This window comes from Fulmarus glacialis, unplaced genomic scaffold (assembly GCF_000690835.1).
Source record: "Fulmarus glacialis isolate BGI_N327 unplaced genomic scaffold, ASM69083v1 scaffold18000, whole genome shotgun sequence".
NCBI lineage: Eukaryota > Metazoa > Chordata > Aves > Procellariiformes > Procellariidae > Fulmarus > Fulmarus glacialis.
In genome coordinates, this window is record NW_009186068.1 from 4,553 (window position 1) to 25,325 (window position 20,773).

Genomic DNA, 20,773 nt, shown 5'->3' on the forward strand with positions numbered 1-20,773 from the left:
AAAAGAAATAATGCAAACCTTAAGACTTGGTGGTCCGTAGCTACATTTTATATATTAAAAACAAAAACACAAACACCCCCCCTTCCCCCCAAAAAACCAAAACAAAAACCAAAAAAAAACCCCAAAAAAAAACCAAAAAGAAAAAAGCCCACTTTTCAACCTCAGCAATGTTATTTTGAATTTTGCTCTCATTTTAAGGATGCTGTGTTCTCCAATTTCAATTTGCTTGTTGAGGCTTTAGACCACTGTTGCTGGCCTGCGATCCATCTCTGCTTCCAGCTTCACCATCTGCTGCATCTCCTTTGCCTGCAATCCAAAATAACCGCATGAAGCATTGCATTAGACCTTTTGTTCAAAATGAAGCATGTGTTTTATATGATAGTGTCTGAGTGAAATACAGGCAAACCACACTGAAGATATATGTAATAACATTACGTTTACCCCCCCAGTGTCATTCTGTTTTCAAAATCAGATGTAATTCTTATGTCTTATTATCAAATATTTTTGATCCTATTCCAAGACTCATGGGTTGACTTTCTGAAGAAGTGTATGGTAAAATGCAGAAGGTCCAATTTTGGGGAAGAAAACTAGGCAGATGCCGATTCAACTTTTTCTCCTGATAGGAAATGTCTTTGGGAATGTATGCTTCGCTGCTGTTGTGCGAGTACTGTGATGTGTTACTTCCTGAAATGTTTAGAGAATTCATCTATGATCTGGACTCATTTCTTTCATAAAGACAATGAATGACAAAAATCCATCAGTGTAACATCTTCCTTGCAGTAAGCAAGATTTTTTAAATAATAATTTTTAAAAAATAATCTCCATCTGACTTGGAGATCCTTACGATTACAGACAAGGTGTTTTTCACCTCAGGATTGGACTACTATTATATGCTCCATGGGATTACACACATTGAATCCACCTGAAACTGTATCCAAATGCGTTGTGCAGAATACAGCAATAAATGTACGCCAGATCTCGCTACAAACTCTGCATGCCTCGGACTTTGCAAGCAGAGTTAAAGCACTGTATATAAGTGCTAACTGGCCTGGGAATCCCCTGCTTAGAGAGAACTTTTAAAAATTCCTTTCCTCTCCCTCTCTTTCTCTCTCTCTCTCACAGATGTGCACACACACACACTTACTCCTCCTGTAGCTCAGTTACAGATTAGAAGTTGTAATTTGGTTTGAAACTCTGCATTTTAAAGAACTGGGAGTCACCATCTCTTCATTTTCTCTGAGGGCTCTCAATCTGGGAAGTTATTTAAATCCATATCCCAAAGGACTCTGAATAGGTTGACCCAGAGGGCAAGCTAACCCATCTATCTTTACAACCAAGCTCCTGAAGATTAGGACAGGTTTAAGAAGCAGCAAACCAAGCTAGTATTTTCTTTGGTATAACTGCTTTGTGTCTGTCACGCAGGGAAGAATGGTTACTGCACTTGATTTACGTGAACTACGTTCCTCAAAAAGTTGTAAATGTTGCGTAGACAGGGAACTTGGCTATACAAGCTCCTGCTTAAGGAATCACCTATTCTGGATGTGCAAATGCGTATTTGCATATGCAAAAATGGGCAGATGTAGATCTAAAGTAATGAGATGCACAGCTATTCATTTTGCAAGGTAGATGTGGGTTTGTGCAGATGTGATATACGTGCCTTCTTGAAAAAATCTAGCCCTGTACTTTCATAATCATCATCATCACCATCTTGGGGAAAAAAGTAATTATGATAATAGCAAACCAACTGTCATAAATATGATTAAAAATTAATCAACGCTCTCCATTTAAATGAGTTAAAAGCTGGAAAGTAATGAAGAAATAATTTTAACATGAAAATATGGAAACACAATAAATAAATCAATATGTACAACCTCTTCTGAAATGTTGGCTGGATTTTGCCTGCGTGTGAAATGAAATTCCAGATAAAACAAAACCCTATGTTTGTTTCTTAGTGACTCACACATTTCAAGTTTTAAGCTTGTGACTTAACAACTGGCACATAGTGTCCTATAAATATTGTGCATGCCAATATATGGCGTATGGAATTATTTTAGAGAACTTGGTTTCAAAGAACACATTAGCATAGGATCAGGATGCCCAGTTTTGCTAGTCTGAGGCTGGTTCAGACAGTGCATTCTGACGTGAATGCACAAGCACGATACTTGAAGATGAGCCTTCTGGAAGGCAGTGTTGAAGCTACAGTGAATTCATGAAGTGAGCGGCAGCTAATGGACTCTGCTTTCAAGACGCTTGCTCTCTAGTGAGATCTAAGACAGGCTAAGAACCATATACAGTAAAAGAATATTCTTTCTTCCCTAGCTAATGAATGCTTTTTTCTCTCATTATGTGTCTATAAATAAATGTTGTTGAAGTGGGTGCTGTCAGACTCAGTGGTACAAGATACAAGTATGTTATCAATTCAAGAAAATAATTCAGATAGGCAATATTGTACAACTGGATGTTCAAGCCTAATACAACTATTGCCCTTGGTAAGAAAAGAGTTAACAGAGATTTCTTGTGAGTAAAAATTATTTAGGAAGCCACAGCAGCACAGCCACATGGTAAATATAATTGCCATACCTTGTAATGGGTTGGATTTTGAAGTGAATTTTAAAGCGCTGGAAGCCTCTCTTCTTTAGACACTAAAAAGCTATTTCTAGCCATCTGTTCTGTATTTTGCTATTCTTAGTATGGAATTACTTATTTTATTACCATATTGATATATGTGGATATTCTTTGTCTGTCTGTCAGCATTAGCAGTTAATCATAAGTATGTTAACACTAAAATAGTTTTCTTAGATCAATAGACACTTCTCACAGACACAGTTTAGAACTCTAAGTGTATCTTTCAGTAACGACAGGTAATGTACAATACAAATTAATTTCTAAATATTTCCTCTGCACATCACTGCTCATATGCATCTGAATTTGGGACACTAAAGCACAAAGTACTGTTAATATTGTGTCAGGCTCAAATATCTGTGTGCAAACAAGATTAACATTGTGTTCCCTATGTCAATGGTACTTCCCAATGGTTGCATTCACAAGGAGGGCTCCAATGATAATGATTTAATTTAGAAGGAAAGCACACTGAAATAATAGTTTGCTTATTATACATCCATCCTACCTTGTGTTTGAGACACTGCATGACAGGATTTCAAAAGCTGTTTGTACAAAAATAATAATGTCAAAATTGAGTAATACAATAAGAAGCAAATTAAATGAATGAAAACTGAAGTGAGATTGAAAAATTAATGCAAGAAAAACATATATAAAACAAAACAAATTTAAATTCATAACAGTTTGTATTGAAGGCTGTTTCCACCCATAATTCTGCTTTTCTACATTGTATATTTGTATGAAAAATTTCTTCCCTTGTTTGATGAGGAAAAAAAAAAAAAAAAAATCACGCTTTGAAATTCTTATTAAACAAATACCACCTTTATCTTGATCCAACTAGCTTTCATACATCAATGTGTATAACAACGAAACCAGACCCAGCTGGGGGTTTGCACTGGTGCACTTTTAGGGCTAAAAGGAAGCGGTCAAAACAGCAGGTATCAAAATATATGCTCTGATGGATCAAATTAGAGTGAGTTAAAAAGCTGTTAAGGACTACCCCAGTGGTGGAGGCCACCACATACCCACACAAAAGTGAGAACCAGCACGTGAATCTTACTCCATTTAATCACTGATGATTTAAGCCAACTTCATCTCTGCACTAAAATGGAGTATGAGCAAGCTCATGTAGGCTGTTACCATCTCTCAGCAGTGGAAGCTGTAACCCCAGGTGAGGTAAGTATCTAATTGCCGAAAGAGGTGACTCCTTTAATGACTCACATTTATTCCCCAGCAACCTCCCTCCCTTATACATAAGGTGTTTTTGGCATTGTGGTTAAAAGCACAACTATAATCATTCCCTCTTGTCCTTACGTTTTTAAAAAATCCAAAGCCCTCTGAAGCCAATGGAAAGAAACCACTGATAACACCTATCTCTGGATCAAGTCCATCATTTTTTGTGAACTAGCCCAGTTTACAGGGAATTCTCTGTCATGCTCTTTACAGTGATGCTACAGATCCGCTGTAGCCCAATTGCCTTCCCTGGGTGCCTGCCTCCCCTGCCTTTTGATTATGTGCAGATATTGCTCAGGAGCAGACTGACTGACAGATCCATTCGTGCTGGATGTTAGAGACAGCGTCTACAGAAACTCTGTGAGGGAACAGACTAGGAAGTTTTGGTTGTTGTCCAGAAGGGAGGCAGAGCGATCAGAAGACAGAGCCATGATGGCAGGGGCTCGGTGGTAGCTGTCTGTGATCCTCCATGCTGTCACCCCCCTAGAAGTCAACCAGGCTGCAGCTTTTGGGGCTGTACGACTCTCTCCTGACAGTGGAAATACTTGATTTGCATGTACTCTTCTCTTCCCTCCTGCTCTGCAAGATGGCTTTAATTCATACTATAATGTCTGCCAGAGAGTTCAAGTTCTGAACATTTAATAAACAAAGAAGTAGGTACATAACCCTTGAAAGTAATGGGTATTAAATGTAACCCTTCTCTCTCATCTCACTGAACTGCTGGGTATATTCCCCTTGCATTTTACATTTTTGTAAGTGCAGTACGGCAAGTCCATGCAATTATTACAGCTCTGCTGGCTCAATCTTTCAACAAGGGAACTGCTCAGAACATAGCGTTTCTTCTACCAGAAATAAGATTAGAATTTTCCTTTTCTTGCCAAGTAGTTTTTCAATTTAAAAAAAAAAAAAAGCTTATAAACTAGCAGAAAATAGTAAGGTATTTTAATTAGGAAAGGGTGTACTAGTACAGATAAAACTCCCCATGCTACTATACATCTCTAGAATTCAGTCCAAACTGTCTCTTAGAGTTCAGAGATGCTCTGTGCACATTTTCACCTCTATTTTCCAATCAGCACATTCCAAAATGAAGGAAACTGATTTGCTTGAGGTACTTTTTGGGAGTAATTAAAATGGATATGCTGGGCCTTTTATGACTGTCATATCTAGCTAAGGAGTATCAACGTGACTGAACAGCTGAAAGGACAGACTCTAGCTAAGCAGTCTAGCTTTCACATGCTTATCTGAAACAAATCTGGTTCTGTATCATTATTTAAGTCACCTCACTTCTTCATTTTAACCCCCCAAATAGGTGAGTGACCACGAACAAGGTCATTTTCCCAAGTTCGGTAATGACTTACATTCAGAAGCATTCTACTCAGCCTGATTCTGGTTACTGTTTTCACTAGCTTGCTTTTCTTTTAAGCCTTTAAGATAAGATACCTGCTCATTCTGCTTCTCCAAGACTTCTAAATGCTCAAGCTGAACTTTTTTCAACTGATCCATTTCCTTTGACTGCTTCATTGCCAGCTGTAAGCAAGAGAAAACAATGGGGGGGAAATGCAACACATTATTAACAAGCAAAATAAAAACTTACTTGAAACATACACATATATACATTGTCTTGCCCCATTTGGATGGCACAAAACATCACAGGAGGCCGATTTTATCACCCAATCTTAAGAAGAGCTATTAATATAATAATATATGTATATTATACATATTACATATATAATATATATTACATAAAAGTAGCAAATACAAAACAATGAATAGTAATTTTGTTAACTTAAAATAGATTCCTCTTATATAGATGTTAGATCTTTTACACTACAAGTATGTGGAACAAAGAAAGGACAAACATCGGTTTGTTTACTAGAGCTGGATTCTCAACACAGAGAAATGAAAATGAATATCCAGAAATAGTGCCCAGTGACTTTGTCAAGGTTATAGTTACCCTCTTTCTCTCCTCCAGGAACTTTTTTGTGTTGCTGCTGTTCAGTTCTCTGACTCGCCTAAAAAAAATGCAAACGTTACCCATGAAGACTCATTGGAAAAAAAGAAACCCAATAGAGAGAATCACAAACTCATAAGGTATATTTTGTTTTTTGATTATCTGTACCATGTGGGACTAATTGTACATTCCTCTGGCTATGCACCTTTACACTTAAAGGTTTCCAAGTACATTGACAGTATGATTGAAGACTTGAAGAAAAAAAAAAGACCAAGACTGTTGTGAATGAAGTTTGCTTTTTCCCACACTCAAGAGTGGTGGACAGAAATTAAAAAAATGTTTAATTTGTTTGTGTATCCCTTACTGCACTCTGCTCTCAATTTATTTTGGTATATAAAAAGTGTTACATCTCTTAACAGTGGTAATGGAAAAATCATCTGATAATCATATGTAAAGCTACAGCTTACCAATGCCGTAATGTTCTTAAAGCTGTTATTTAAGCAAAAAGGTAAGTATACAATTAGTATTTCCATAAAATACCTAACTGCAAAGTGTCTCTTCCTAAGATTTCCATCATGAAATATACCAAAGGTAGTTCAAAGAGCTGAATCAGACCAATCGCCAAGCCTGAAAACCAGAACTGCTTTCAGACTGCTTTCAAATCTGGGAACAGATTTATCTCAGAGTCATTAGTGGAGGTCTTGCATTAACTAAGCATACAGTTACCAAGGGCTCCGACAACTCATCTTCCTCATGAGCCAGGAGTCTGTAATACTCAAGGGACTTAGTTCAGTGGGAACAAGTTCAAGCTTTTTGACCAAAATAGCCCAGTGCCAAGGAGGGAATGTAGGAGGAAAGAATAAGCCAGGATGGCAAGCCCAAAGTGAAGGGGAAACCCTGAAGGCTTATGAGACATCATCATGTAGACTCTGCTTTTATCTATTTATTTGGAAACTTTCAGGATAAATAGAAGAAACTTAAAATAGCTATAATGCAGATCAATCCTCCAAAAAGTCTCAGTAGGTGGTACTGGCAAGTGTATCTCTAGTCTCTCAAGTCAATTAAGGCCATCATCCCCAAACGTGCTGTGAATAACCAACTTTTGCAAGTGCAGCAGTGCCCTTGGTTTGCTGAGCCTGGATGCTGGCCAGGTCTCCAATGCCAGCACATAACCAGGGAGAGAGCTGCAGTTCGGTTCAGGAGTGGAGAAGCACCACGTGTGCTGTTGTGGAGTACATCTCCTGCTGCTTCACTCCTATCTTCCATCACCCTCTCCACTGGTTATCATCACGTTTAGCACTCCCTCCTTCTGTTCCACCTCTCCTCCGTGTTATCAGCAGATGAGGGACAAAGCCTTTCACTAGCACAACCTCTTGTGTTGTTAGTGATGCTGCCTCTCCAGTTATTCTAACTCCAGCTAGAACCAAACCTCAGACTCCCTTTTCAGTATAGCCCTCATTTCATTTAAAAAGCAGCAGCAAAAAAGTATAATGCACTTTAAGTACAATCATTAAAACTCTTACAGATGTGTTTCAATTTAATAGTGTGATTACACCTACAGCAGTCAGTCATAGCTGATGAGTATATAGTTAAAAACTTTTTTATTTCCCTGATCAGGGCATTACATTTATTAAAAGGATAAATACGAGAAAAGCAACATTTTTCTTAAAATGATCATCTAAAATATATTCAGCACAATCATTAGACATTGTTTCCAAACATAAAAGCATGGTTTTAATAGAATTAATCCACCAGTTCACCTGTCAACCTTTGACAGCATTCTTCCCTTCTCAAGAAGGGAGATCTGATACTTACCTCTCTCTTTCAGCTTTATTTTTGATAGATTTGTCTTGGCTTATGGCTTTGCTGTTCTCCATAGATATTTTAGCCTGGTTGGCACGCATTTCCTTGCTTTCCCTAGGCAAAACCAAACAAAGTCATTAATGTCTAAGATGCAATTGTTGTTGAGGTTGTTTTCCTGATACTACTCTACACTATGGTTAATTTTGTCCTTGAAGCATTAAAAGATGAGGAAAGAACAAACTATATGAAAATTGCCTTCCTTTGGGTAGACTTTATACAGCTTGAGCAAGCATTCAGAAATCTCCATTTGTTCCAGAGAATATAATCTGAAAGATCAATTTAAAGCATTTTTACACTTTGAATATTATAAAAGGGTATAAAATACTCTTTTTTCCCCTAGTATATGAGAGTTGTCCGAGTATGAGCTACTATCAGCCATTTAGAAAATGCAATTTGTCTTTTAAAACTGCCTAAAAAATTTACAAATCCTGCACTCAGAACACGACTGCAATATGAATAGTAATAATATTTGCTAGTTGTGGTATGAGCTGACAGACTTCCTTTTAAGACTTCTACTTTGGGCTTGAAAAGAGCCCTGTGGTTTAGACCATGGTCAGACTTGTGTTTGGTTTCTCCTTCTGGCTCTGTGAACCTTGTAGCCTTTTGTGTGAAACAAGACAGCTTTCACAGGAGGGTGGCAATCACCTTCCAGGGGTAATGTCCTGGGTGGTGTGGTTTGACATGGGAGGTGGAAAACCTCTTCAGTGTTTCAGCTAGTGTAGTAGAAAACCAGAAAATAAGTAAATAAATATCCTGTTGTTTTAAAAAGAAAAAGAGATTGTGATTCTTTGTCGGGAGTACCAGCACAGATGTTGACTTTCAGAAATGGCTTATGAACTGTGAGTGGGCGGAAGGGCTTTTCATCACCCTGGGTAAGCCAGCCAAGCTCCAAAAAGGCCGTCCCTGAAGGCTAGCTCTTGCTTTCTGCCTGCTTAGCATTCCAGCACTTGCAGCTCCTGATCTTAAGTGCTTATTTAAACAGGAATTATATATGGAAATTAGGCAGCGAATAATGGATTGTAAACTCCCCAGTAGTGCATAAGCATCTGAAAGTTACCTGTCGCAAGCCAAGGCAGTGCCTTAGTCTCTTTTTCTGGACATGATCTTAAGTAGAGCACTAAACAATTATTGTACTTATTAACCCAAAATTCTAAGTATTTTGTATGCACAGAAGAGGAGGGGTGTGACACATAACAGAGTGCTTAATTTAATGAAATGTTGTCAGTGAATCTGTTTTAGCTTGCTTTCATCTCTAGAAGACATTAATCATTAAGTAGCATGAGGAAACTTTGTTCCATAACTTACATTTTCCACAGTTTAAAATTTTTATTAAAAAAATGCAGTGCTGTTTTTTTTCATCCCAGAGTTCGTAAGGTAAAACATTTCCTGAATGCAGATTCAAAAGCAGTGGTATCACAGCAAAAATTAGACTGGGTTCTAAAAAATGTTGTGTTAAGAGCACATGTCATTCCAACAGTCCTTCCTCCAAATAAAAACTGTTATTTTCTATACTGAATTTGAAGTAATTTTCAAGCACACTATCTTAAGACTAGTACTGAAATAATTTATTCTTATTACTGTGCTCAAGGATATGAAAAAAGTTAAGTTTGGGTGTTCAAATTGATTTAGCCTATTTGCATCAGATATAATTTTAGAGTGAAAGAAGTTAAGAGGATTAGAGGACTACTGTGCATGACTAATGATTTCAAAATCAAGAGGCTTTGGCTATGGATATGACTGAAAGAGCCAACAAATCTATATGCAACTGTTTCTCTATTCTGCGATCTATAATCTAGCTCCGAGTTGCACTGCTGTTGGGTCTTTCTGGGTGTGTTGGGTTTTCACCGCATGCAAGAAATAAAAAGTATTAATAACAGAAGAAATGAAAAATCTTATCTTCCTTTTAAAATCACCAAGAAGTACTTATCGGGACCACTCCTTGTTTCTAAAATAGCACTCTCAAAGATGGGGCCAAAGTTCTAGTGTCAGTTCACTGCTCTACCGCCTGGCGTGGGGCTTCGCATCGAGTCTCAAGTTCAGCCCGTGCTGCCCTGGCTGGTAGCGCTACGCCACCATTAGAGAACTCCCTCCCGCTCACAAGTGGTGGTGACGCCTGTAGCCAGAGTTAACTGGAAGAAGTAGATCCGGCAGGATGGTAAAGAAAAAAAAGATTCTGAAAAACATGGCACATGAGCTGCAAGATTTAACTACTGATTTCCTATGGTATCTTACTGACTGCAACTCTGAAATTTATACAAACATGTCTTTTAAAGGGATGCTTAACTTTAAGCATGTAAGTCTATCTTTGGAATTTATACATATATTTAGATGACATTAAAGTGCATTAACATGTTATTTTACGTCACCGGTATTGTTTGAATGACTAGAAATGTCTTCTTCTATTAAAAAAACCCAAACACAATTTGTCTTTCCCTCTCATGTTATTTTGTCTGGAACACATAATGCTTGCGAATAACAGCTTCACGTGCCCAATTTCTGAAATGCTGCAAGCTCACTACATCCAAGTCAGCCAAGCTAACCCAGTCAGGGGTAGCAGGGGGCACAGCACCCCCGGAGTTCAATAAGCTTCAGGTTTTTAGTAGTATCTGCTGTCTTCTGCTTTGTTTTTAAACGAGCTGAAAGCACAAACTGTAATTGCTTTTAGTACTGCACACGGAGGGAAAGTATCTACCCTACAACAGATAACGACATCACTTTAGATTAGTGATCTTTCCTACTAGCCCTGTGTTCTCTGTTGTGATAGCTAAGCCATTACCTCAGCTCACAGAGAGGGAAGCGGTGAGAACAGCATGCTGAGAGCATGGTCCACCTCCCACGCTGCTCTCACAGAGATCCTTTTTTTCCTATGGTTACCTGAGTTGTCTCTTGGCTATTACATACACCTATACAGATAAATGCGTACGTATTCCTACACACAATACATTCTATAAAAATGTTTACAAATTATTAAGTGTAAAGTCTCTTTAGGGCATTATTATTCACATTTCAATATTTCACATTCCAAATTCTTCTGAAATAGTCATAGATTTAGACACAGTCTTAAATTTGTTTTAAACAGGAAAGTCCCTCAGTCTGCACATTTAGGGGTTACACACAAATTCATAAATAAGCAGAAACACACTAAATTGCAATGAATAAAGCAGAAAGAATTTTGAACGTTGTTATTCCTGGGACAGCTGAGAAGAAAAAGTTATTTATCAGGTTGTAAATTTTGAGGTCTGGTTCTTAGTAGCTCTGAAAATAGAACAATACATGGACTGAATGATTTCTAATAAGACAGCAAGATCCATTACTAGTAATATAAGAACCATTTACAAGAAACAACATAGGGCTGTTTAAACAACAGAGATACAGAAATTCTAAATCCAAAACCAAAAACTACGAGCAAAAAGCTTAAAAAAAAATTAACCTTTGCCCTACTGTAGATATAATAGCTGCCTATAATGGCAGCCTTTAGCAAAGTTAAGAGAATAAGGAAATACGTATGGAAAAAAACCCCAAAACCTTACTTTCACAGGCTATGTATTAGTAATTATCTTCTAAACATTGTAGTGAATCTCAAATAGGACAGCAAACAGGACACTCAAAAAAAAAAAAAGTGATGTGATTTCTCTAGGCTGATGCAACCAGCTATGATTTAGAGATACAGTACCAAGGACTGCACCTTCCTTTGGTTAGTATCTTTTGAGTGATGCATTTGTATTATAATTTAACAATTTTTGGACTTAATTTTTGACTGGGTATGTATTACAGGACAGCTTGAATAGTTGGGTTAACACAGAGATCAACATAAAGATGAGCTCACTAAAGCCTTTTGCTTGGACTTTGCTTTCCATCTCTGTTGGATGGAAAGCTTGCAGGTCCCAGCATGTGTTCTCTCTGATGCAAAGATAAGCTGTTTTTTCACTCAGGAATTTAAAAAAATCATTTCAATTCCTTCTTCAAATGCGATTTATTTATTCCTATTTCCCCATGCTTATTATGTGAAAGATGCTGAAGACAATTACATACGAATATATATATATATGTCTGAATATATAATGTACGTATGTACACACACATTTTGCATTCACATGCCTTTAGGCTGCTTTGCAAAATAGATCATAGCATAAAAAAATGATTCCTCTACTTACTGCCATTTTTAACACTCTGGATACAATGTGTATTTAATTTTATTTAATTTCAAATGGGCAGGATAGTTAATTACAAAAGCAACAAGACAGTAGTGTCATGCAATGTCTTCTGTATTCCCAGTGACTACGACAGGATATTGTATGAAGATAATACGTCAGTCTAATGTAGTTTATCCTGCTACCCACTGTTTTTATGATCTTACTTGTCATGGATCTTTATCATCACCAATACGATAAACACATGCGTCTGCAACTGTGTTTCCATATTTGATACTTCTCAGTTTCCAGCCTCTGAATTGAAGTTCCTGGGTAAAGTCTAAGCATCCACAGTTGATGCAAACAACCACCACTTCATCGCATCCGCTGCCTTCAATCAAGTTCAGACAATCTAAACCAGCTAAGAAGCCTATTCCTGCATCTATCTAAACCTTCTAAGATCACTTGTTTTACTTCTACCATGCATACAGCCCAGTATCTTTGACAGAAGTACAGGAGCTATCAACACAAGAAACTAAAACATTATACAAAGCAGACATAAACCAACCCTTATTATCAGGTAGCATTGCCCTGCTCACCTGTCATGTGAAAACTTTAGCTGCTGGGTTTGTTGTTCATGAGCATTAATCAGCAGTTTCTTCAGTAGCTCACACTGTTGGTTCAAGTGTAAATCACGGATTTCTTGCTCTTCGGCACTGTGCGTATTGATCATCTCAGACCACTCTTTAGTGTGCTGCGCCACAATCTCTTTGACCTGTAGAGAAGTAACAGTAGCTTTGCTAAAAGTTCTCAGCTAGGCTAGGAGATCAACTGTTACTGCTGCTGAAGATGATGTAAAGACAATCATAAAAAGAGATTATAAAGAATGCAGCTAAATTGTGAAAAATGAAGTTGCTTCACAGAGTAACAAAGCCACTGAGGACACTACAGTGTATTACAAAAAAAAATGTAAAACAACCCCTGCTATTAGGACTCTCTTATCTTAAGTGCCCTGAATAAATTGGCTGCATTTATACTCTCGACTGTACTACTGTTATTTTAAAACCTTCTCTAACACTAAGTTCATAATAAAACGGTTTCACATTTTTGGTTGCCAAGAAAAAAATATGTGTTAAAAGTATTGAAATTAACTACGGAAAAAACCTAGTGAGCGGGATTTCTCTAAGGACTTAAATACAGTCTTTGATTTTGTGGAGACAGTTTTACAAACACAGTCAGTTTACAGAGAAATCCTGTATTTAATACAACCTGAATCTGAAGATGGGCTATGTATCTTTGTTTTATATTAAGTCAACAGGGAATCTGACAAGTATTCTTCTCTTGCTTATCTCCCAAGACTCACAAGAATAATAAGATTAAAGTTTTGGAAAGTTCCCAAGAGACAATATGAAGAAGTCTAAATCACCAGCGTTGTTGTTATAAGAGTATATTGCACTCAATGATTTAGAAAAGAAGCTAACAGAAAGATATATTTTATTATCCTTTAATAATTATCTTTGGGTATTTTGACAAGCTATCCTACTTTTCCACAAATGGTATACAAAATATGCCTCACAATAAACCTATTTTCAGGTAGTCATTTCAGCTGCTACTATGGTAACTAATAGCATCTGGGTCATCTTCTGTGAAAGCTAAACCTTATTCTTCAAACCAAAAATTGCCACCATATTGCTCAGAAAGTGAGACACCGATGACAGTATTTTAGATGTGGGCCCACGTGTGGGCTCTGCATAATGCAGAACAGACTCTCCTGCGCACACTGATGCTGGTGAAAGAAGAGGGGACCTTAACTGCCCCAGCCTCCATTCTGCCCTGGAGAGGCTCCTCTGAAGGCCCTCCTACACAAAGCTCATGTTGTGTAATAAAGCTGGACTCCTAATGGGGAAAAAAAAAAAAGCAAGTAATTTTGTAACAGATCAGGGTGACTACCACTACCTGCAAGCCAGACTTGCATTTAACTATAGTTAAATAGTGGTCCCATATCAAGACAGATAGGATTGAAGGCAGAAGCAGCTGATAGAGAGCTACCTCGAGTTTTCTGCAGCTGTCAGAAAAAAACAAAAGCATTTTGAGGCAGGAGATTGGTACAACTAATATAGGCCTAATTCTGTATTTAGGTGTTTAAGAGTGAGTGTACCTCCAGCAAAATGCTTATTTTTGTGCATGTGGCTAAGTGTACCATCAAGCCAGAGCCTATCAAGTGATAAATATACTAAAGGATGTGGAGCCGTTACTTGGAGTAGTATCTTTAATAAGATGTTCATAAGGCAGTACTGCCTTCAGAGCCAGAAAAACATGAGGATTCTGTTTTAAAATGGGTCAAAGTAAATGCTTGGATGTTGGTAAGGAAAAGACACTAACTTTTCAGATGGAGTTTTCGAAAGGTTGAGGGGCAGACACTCCAGCTCTGGCACCCCCCTAAGGCACTTAAGCTAGGACCAAGTTTAGTCCAAGCTCCTTGTATTGCTGATGCGAAAAGGTGAGCAGTTTCAAAGCACGATTTATCACACTGCCTGGAGATGCCTCTCTTATATCTACAGGGCCTCAAGCAAGTAAACACTTCAGTTAGGTTGCATGAATCTCCTCTCAATAGTGACCTCACTTGGCTTATCAACCCCCTGGGAGACCTAGAGTGGACTTCAGGAGAGCTAAAAGTCAGTCACGACTGAAGTTCTCCAGAAAACCCATTCCTTATTTATTTATTTTCAATGCAGCGTTTCCAGACGGAGTCAGCTCCATCCATGACTTGGAGAAAAAAGGTACAGGTAGATCCAAGTCCTGAGTAACTGGGTGTAACTGGGACCACAGCAGAAGAGGGACTATGTACTCAGAAAACTTCTATGGTCACAATGTTAGAAAGTATTAATATTTAAAAAAAGACAAGTGCTATTATGTGACCCAGGAAGCAGGCAGAGCCAGCAGCAAATCACACCTGTGTACCACACATCTTGGCACAGGAGCCAACACATGTTTCCTTACACTGATTTGTGATTCAAATTGCCTTCCTGCAGAGAATGCTCTGACTGGGCTCTGCCCCCTTTCAAACATCAATAAAATTGTAGCAGGAACTGTGACAGACCTGGCCAAGTATTCTCCTCCACCCCTTGCTGCTGTGCGACTCTTCATACAGTCTGCCGCTTAGGACTGGGTTTCAGACTAATTTAAAGTATTAGAAAGTGCAGGGGATATTACCATATGAGATCTGATTCCTAGTCACAGTCAGAGAGTTTTACATTGCCCTAAAAGGACAGGCAGGCATTCCAGTAAACAAAAAAGAGTTTGCTTTTATTTAAAGCCTCCTTACGCTGTAGAGGAAACGCAAAACAATCTTTGCATAAAAAAAAAAAATCGTGACTTAGTAAAATAGTGAAACAAATAAGTGTATAAACAGCAGAAGCCATGGTGAAAGCAAGTATTTTGTGACTTACCTGCAAAGAGCGTTTACAAAGCCCAAACAAATGCAGAGAAACAAAAACTCAAGGACCCATTGCAAATGAATGATGTGATCGTTGTTTTTAAATGGTTTATGTTATATACTACAGAGGAACACAAATGCAGGAGTCCTCTATCTCCGGTACACTGATACCAAAGAATCATAGAATCAGAGTATCTCGAGTTGGAAGGGACCCATAAGGATCATCGATTCCAACTCCCAAAGAAAAAACCTGCAAGGAGACTTAAGCATGGCAGTACTTTAGGTATTTAATCTGAGAAGAAAGGAAGTAAGAATCACAAAAAACCCTGCCTGCGTTCATGGACAGATGCGCTAGTGATGTGCTACTAATTTCAAAATCAGCACACAGTCTACGAAGCAGGTACAGCTCCTTGTAAAACAAGTTTTCCTCTGGGGGCGGGAAAGAAAGGGAAGATTTGTTTTCTTAAGTATCCTGCAAGCTACAAGTCTTATTTCAGGTAGATCAAGATATAACCTGATGAGAAGGATGTAAGGTATTTGCTAAACACCAGTTACAAGACTTGAAATACCCAATTTGACTCAGATTCAGACGACCTTAGAACTCAAGACCATTAAATCATCTGAAATCCAATTTTGCTGCAGATCTGTGATACACTTCAAAGTTCACATGTAGCAAATTCAGTGTACATCCCTGCTTTTCTCCAATTTATTAGCATCATAGTTAAAAATTACTATTTCATTTGCACTGGGCTGTGCTCTTGTCCTACTTTCTACTATTAAGGTAGTGTTGCTTATCCAAAAGGATAAGAAAAATAACCATTAGCTAACTTCTGTCTTTCCTGTTCTACAGACTGTGTTTGCAATCCTGTCCTTTCATCTGTTCCTACAGTGGGCCTAAGAGACTAATTAAAAATCTTGATAAGGAACTTTCTTTTGCACAGCATATATGCAAGATGTTTGTTTAGTCACTAAGTTCAAGCAGGAATAATCTTTGAAGTAATCTTTCCTTTTTTTCTTTTCATCCTCTGCCTGCTTGATATTGGGACCCACTTTTCTAATGCAGGGGAGTAATTTGCATCTGCTAGGTTAATTGTGTGTGAAGTACACATTGGGACATTCAGATCTAATTTAAATATTTCATGCCAAACTTGGGCTAGATGTTTCCTCATGACAGGAAGACTTTTGTAGATGAAAAGGTTTCTTTGGTGCTAAAAGTGTACATGCACACCGTGACACAGAGCTGCACTGGAGGACATGAGATGTAATTAAAGCTGAATTATGGTACAATCTGATGTCAAAATTAGTGGACCAAATGCTGAGAAATGCTGAACAACTGTTAATTAATCAAACTCCCACTATATCAGTGTAATGCATTCAGCATCTCAGAATTTAATCTAATTTAATTGCACCTACCTTCATCTAGGAGAAAAGTTAATTTCCCTATGGTCTTGAGCACTGTTTTCCAACCTGTTGCTTGCAAACCTTTGAATGATCTCCAGGAATAATTCAAGGGCCCCCACACAGCAATTGAAACAAAAGAAGTCTGTGAGAATACTAAAATTGGTATGTAATCTGGACAATTTTGATGGAACAACAGTGAGCAAGATATTGAAAATCACTGACCTAGAGAAAACCACAGAGGTAGATGATTTGCAGAGGAGTTCTTCAGGAATCATCCAACACACAGAGGCTTGGCATTTCAAAGGAGCTTACATTTAAGTCTCCTTTGAAAATGTCATCCTAAAACTTGACATGGGAGTGGACAAAAATCAATCTATTTTCCAGGTATGGATTAAATTGAAGGGAACCAGTTTGAAAGCAGGATTTTAAAAGGAACAGAGCTCAGAAACTGCATACATTTGTGGACAGGGAAAACATGAGTCACATTTATTGGATTTGGAAGATTAATGAACACTTGGATGTCCCTTGTGTACAAATCAGACCTCTTAACTCCAGACTGTGAATGACACAGGTGAGAAGCAGAGATCACAGCAAAGAATTTTCTACACAATATAACTTCAAATGAGTTTTGGAGCTTATGTCTGGAGGATAGGGAGCTAGTGCTCCTTAGACAGTTTATTTCACTAAGAAATGAATGGATTATCTTTTTTTTTTTTTTAAGTTGTCAACAAATTTGCTTTTATTTAAGGAAATGGTTCTGGACTTTTCATAGGAGAAGGAGATAGGGAGGTAAGAGTACACTAGGTTTTATTCCTGGGGATTTTCCTACATCTTTGGCTGAGCAGGCAGCAACAAGAAAGAAACCTTATTTAGAAAACGAGGATCTTCTCCACATGAAATAATAATACCAAAGAATAAAATTAGGAGAAGAAAAGATGGAAACGACCTTATTCTAGTCTCAAAGATGTGGCTGCTTTTGTTTGTGGTTTCTGTACTTGTCTGATTCTTTTCACAGGTTTCAGCTTTTATAGAGTCAGTCTCCTGTACTCTTCTCTCTCCAGATCGTTTTGTACATGGATGTGTCTTCTAGTGTACCTGCACCCTCTAGTTTGGATATCTTTTAGAAACTTGAAAGCATGTCAACAGGTGGTAGATAAAACTTTCAAAGGAAATATGGAGTTGGTGAGCATAATAGTGGTATAGAAGTATAGAGGAAGCAGCTCTAAGCAACTCAATGTGAGCCATGAATCAAAGCTTGAGAACAGCTTGTCCAAATGAACTGAGGTTGAGTCTCAAAGCACTTTTGTTCTCCAGCACCTTGGAGAAAACAATGCAACTAAGCAATGGAGAAAAAAAAAAAAAATATTAGAAATAAGAAGGCACTTGGTTCAAGAGCAACTTGGACTCCTCCTTCCCTAAGAGACAGACTAGCAAGTGTTGTCCATGGTGGCAATGAGGGAAAATGAAACAGAGACTTCTTTATGTATACATTTTGAGAAAGTATTTAGCATCCAAATTTCATACAGAATATATTTGTCTCTTTGTTTAGCTAGAACTGACACAAATGACCAGTTTAGTTTCATGAGGCATGAATATGGCATTTTCTTCAATAATTTTAAAAGGGCAGGAAATTGATGTTGTTTTTTAGGTTTTTTTTTTTAAGAAACACTTTTAGACACTCGATTACTCCCATTCTTTTCAACATGTTATTATTGCAGAAAATCATTCATATGCTTCCAAGAAAATTAACTACCACTTGAGTCTCAAAATCTCTCTTTCAGATGTTGCATGTGTTAAAATTGGCTGTTTGCTTACCTTAGATTTGTGATCTGATGTTAGTGTCTGAATTTTAATTTCCGTTTCTTTCTTCAATTCAAGACAATTACTTCCTCTAAAAAAAAGGAAAATTGCAATGTGTGCCACAAGTTAAACATCTTCCCATTCAGTCAGCTCTTACTAATTAAAATGTTAATCAAAGTTGAAGTGCTGCAGCGTATTGGAATGAAATTATATCTTCTGGCAATTTATTCACAACTTACAAAATATTGTTGGATTAACAATCATTCAATTCAAACACCACACGATTAATTCTAGATTGGCCCAGCAATTATTCTGTTGCTGAGGATATGTCAAGCATCTCCATTTATGGTACTTGGTTCCTTTTCCAGGCTTAAAATACCTTACCAAGAGAAACCAGTTTCTGCCTGAAAACTTACAGGTATATTCACTACCTTGCCATGATTTTATCATCTGTTTTAGAAGTAATTTTTGTTACTTTTTTTTAGTTTGAGGCAGAGAAAAAGAAGTTATTTGAATAACTACCTCACAGGGCAATTTGGGCATACTAAATCTGAACGCCTATTGAAAGTGTAAGTGCCCTTCTGTGAGAAAACAGAAGTGAATGGGTTGCAAAGAAGGGGGCCTCATTACCCTTGCAGACCACACCAACCCATGCTGATGAATCCAAGCCATTAGATATCTTACATGACTTAGAAAGTGACAAGTCTTGATGACAGCCCTCACTCCTGCAATAAGCCAAATACAGCATGGCCTTTGTGTTTGGGTAAAGTCAATAGGGTTGAATGCAAGTTGCAAAGCTTGTTTAATGCAAGAGGAGTGCCTGATTCTAAGCAACAGGCTGGTAAAATGCCTGCAGATGGCCCATGCTGAAGCTCCCCTGACGTGCCTGTGGGTTAGGAGATGGGTGACTTCTACCTCGCACCCACAAAATTTCCTTCATGAAGCCCAATTACTTGGGCCACGCACTGGGTGGGACGGATGTACAGGAAAAACTATTCCATTGCAGCTACAACAGGAATTTCAATTACTGTCTCACCAAAGTCAATAAATTTTTGAAGGTTGACAAGCTCCATCTTTACCAATCTTCTTGTTCCCTTTTTTGCAGTGAAGGGTTTTTACAACAGAATACAAATTCACACATTGGAAGTCTCTGGGGTTTTTTGTCTGGAATAATACAATATATTGAGAGGAGTCTATTTTAACATCACTGTACTATTTCTGTGTTGGATCATCCACTGATGTAAAATGGTGTAACTCCACTGAGTGGATGGAGCCACATTCATTATTTTATCTGAAGCTGGCCCTAACAAGAATGGTTATTGCTTGACTGCAGTAACATTAATCCATGTTTGCTCTAGAAAAGGAGATTTATGAAACTCTTAACAAGTTTAAATCCCAATTTAATACCAAAGTACTCCTAAAGTTATGGAAATTAGCAGAAAATTTTATCATCAAACAATGCCAGGAAAGCCCTTACTGAAAATAGTAGTGTGATGTGCCTTGTGTTCCCAAGGGCCACCAGAAGGACTAGTCATTTATTTTCTAGTCATAGCAAGGAAATTTCTGTAGAGATTTCTAACACCCATTTGACACTTTGGAAGTAATATAAAGGCATAGACACAGGTTCTGACCACTGTTACCTTTGCCTGAAAAAAAAAACAGCTGGAAAGTGTCTTTGATTATGCATGTGGGTAGCTGCGCTCAGAGTCTGGCTATAATTCATATCTGATTTGTCATACACTATGAAAGTGACTGCTTCTTAGGTGAATCAAATATATTTTATCCCAAAGTAGTCTAATTGGTTCAATCACTGGACTTTTTAGAATCCCAGACATCAAAACCACCAGCTGATCCCTTCTTGGAAATGCAGCTTTCATTATATCCCAAAGCAACTTCCAGCCAGGCTGGACATAATGAGAATTGTCCCCAACTGCAGTGGCATAGTCCATGGCTAAACTATCAAGTCACAGTTGGGAACAAATACCCAGGGACAGCTCAACCCAATGTCACATGTCCATGCTCATGCACACACATACACTTGAATTTCTGGACAGTCCCAATAAATCAGAAGGATCTTTATGTGCTCTCAACTCCATTTCAGAGCGGGAACACGAGCATACGTATCCCCATGAGCCTCTCCGAGATTTGTAAGCATTTGAAGTGTACAACAGAAATAGCACAGGGAGCAAAATCCTGTCCATCTGTCAGTGAATTAGCACGTGATTAAAAAATTCTATTTTGCTGAACAATATGCAGTTGACATTTGTCACACCATGTGGCAGAAATGGACCACAAAAAACTGCACAACAAAATCAGAAGATAAAGTCTTCTACACACCTA

At 37.9% G+C, this 20,773-nt stretch overlaps 1 protein-coding gene across 3 annotated transcripts in view; it reads right to left on the reverse strand.

The window, feature by feature from the left end:
• Positions 1 to 217: 217 nt before the first annotated feature.
• The window catches only part of PLCB4 (phospholipase C, beta 4), a 92,054-nt gene continuing 71,498 nt past the window's right edge, over positions 218 to 20,773 (reverse strand). For 2 of the 3 annotated variants that reach the window (XM_009586771.1, XM_009586764.1), the window contains 6 exons: positions 18,449 to 18,524; positions 12,396 to 12,571; positions 7,619 to 7,720; positions 5,807 to 5,864; positions 5,293 to 5,379; positions 238 to 306 (listed from right to left, as the gene is read on the reverse strand). In XM_009586771.1, coding sequence (XP_009585066.1) covers positions 238 to 306; positions 5,293 to 5,379; positions 5,807 to 5,864; positions 7,619 to 7,720; positions 12,396 to 12,571; positions 18,449 to 18,524 — 568 coding nt within the window. Of the gene's footprint in view, positions 307 to 3,127; positions 3,165 to 5,292; positions 5,380 to 5,806; positions 5,865 to 7,618; positions 7,721 to 12,395; positions 12,572 to 18,448; positions 18,525 to 20,773 lie in introns of all 3 variants that reach the window. The other variant, XM_009586756.1, reaches the window with a different exon arrangement.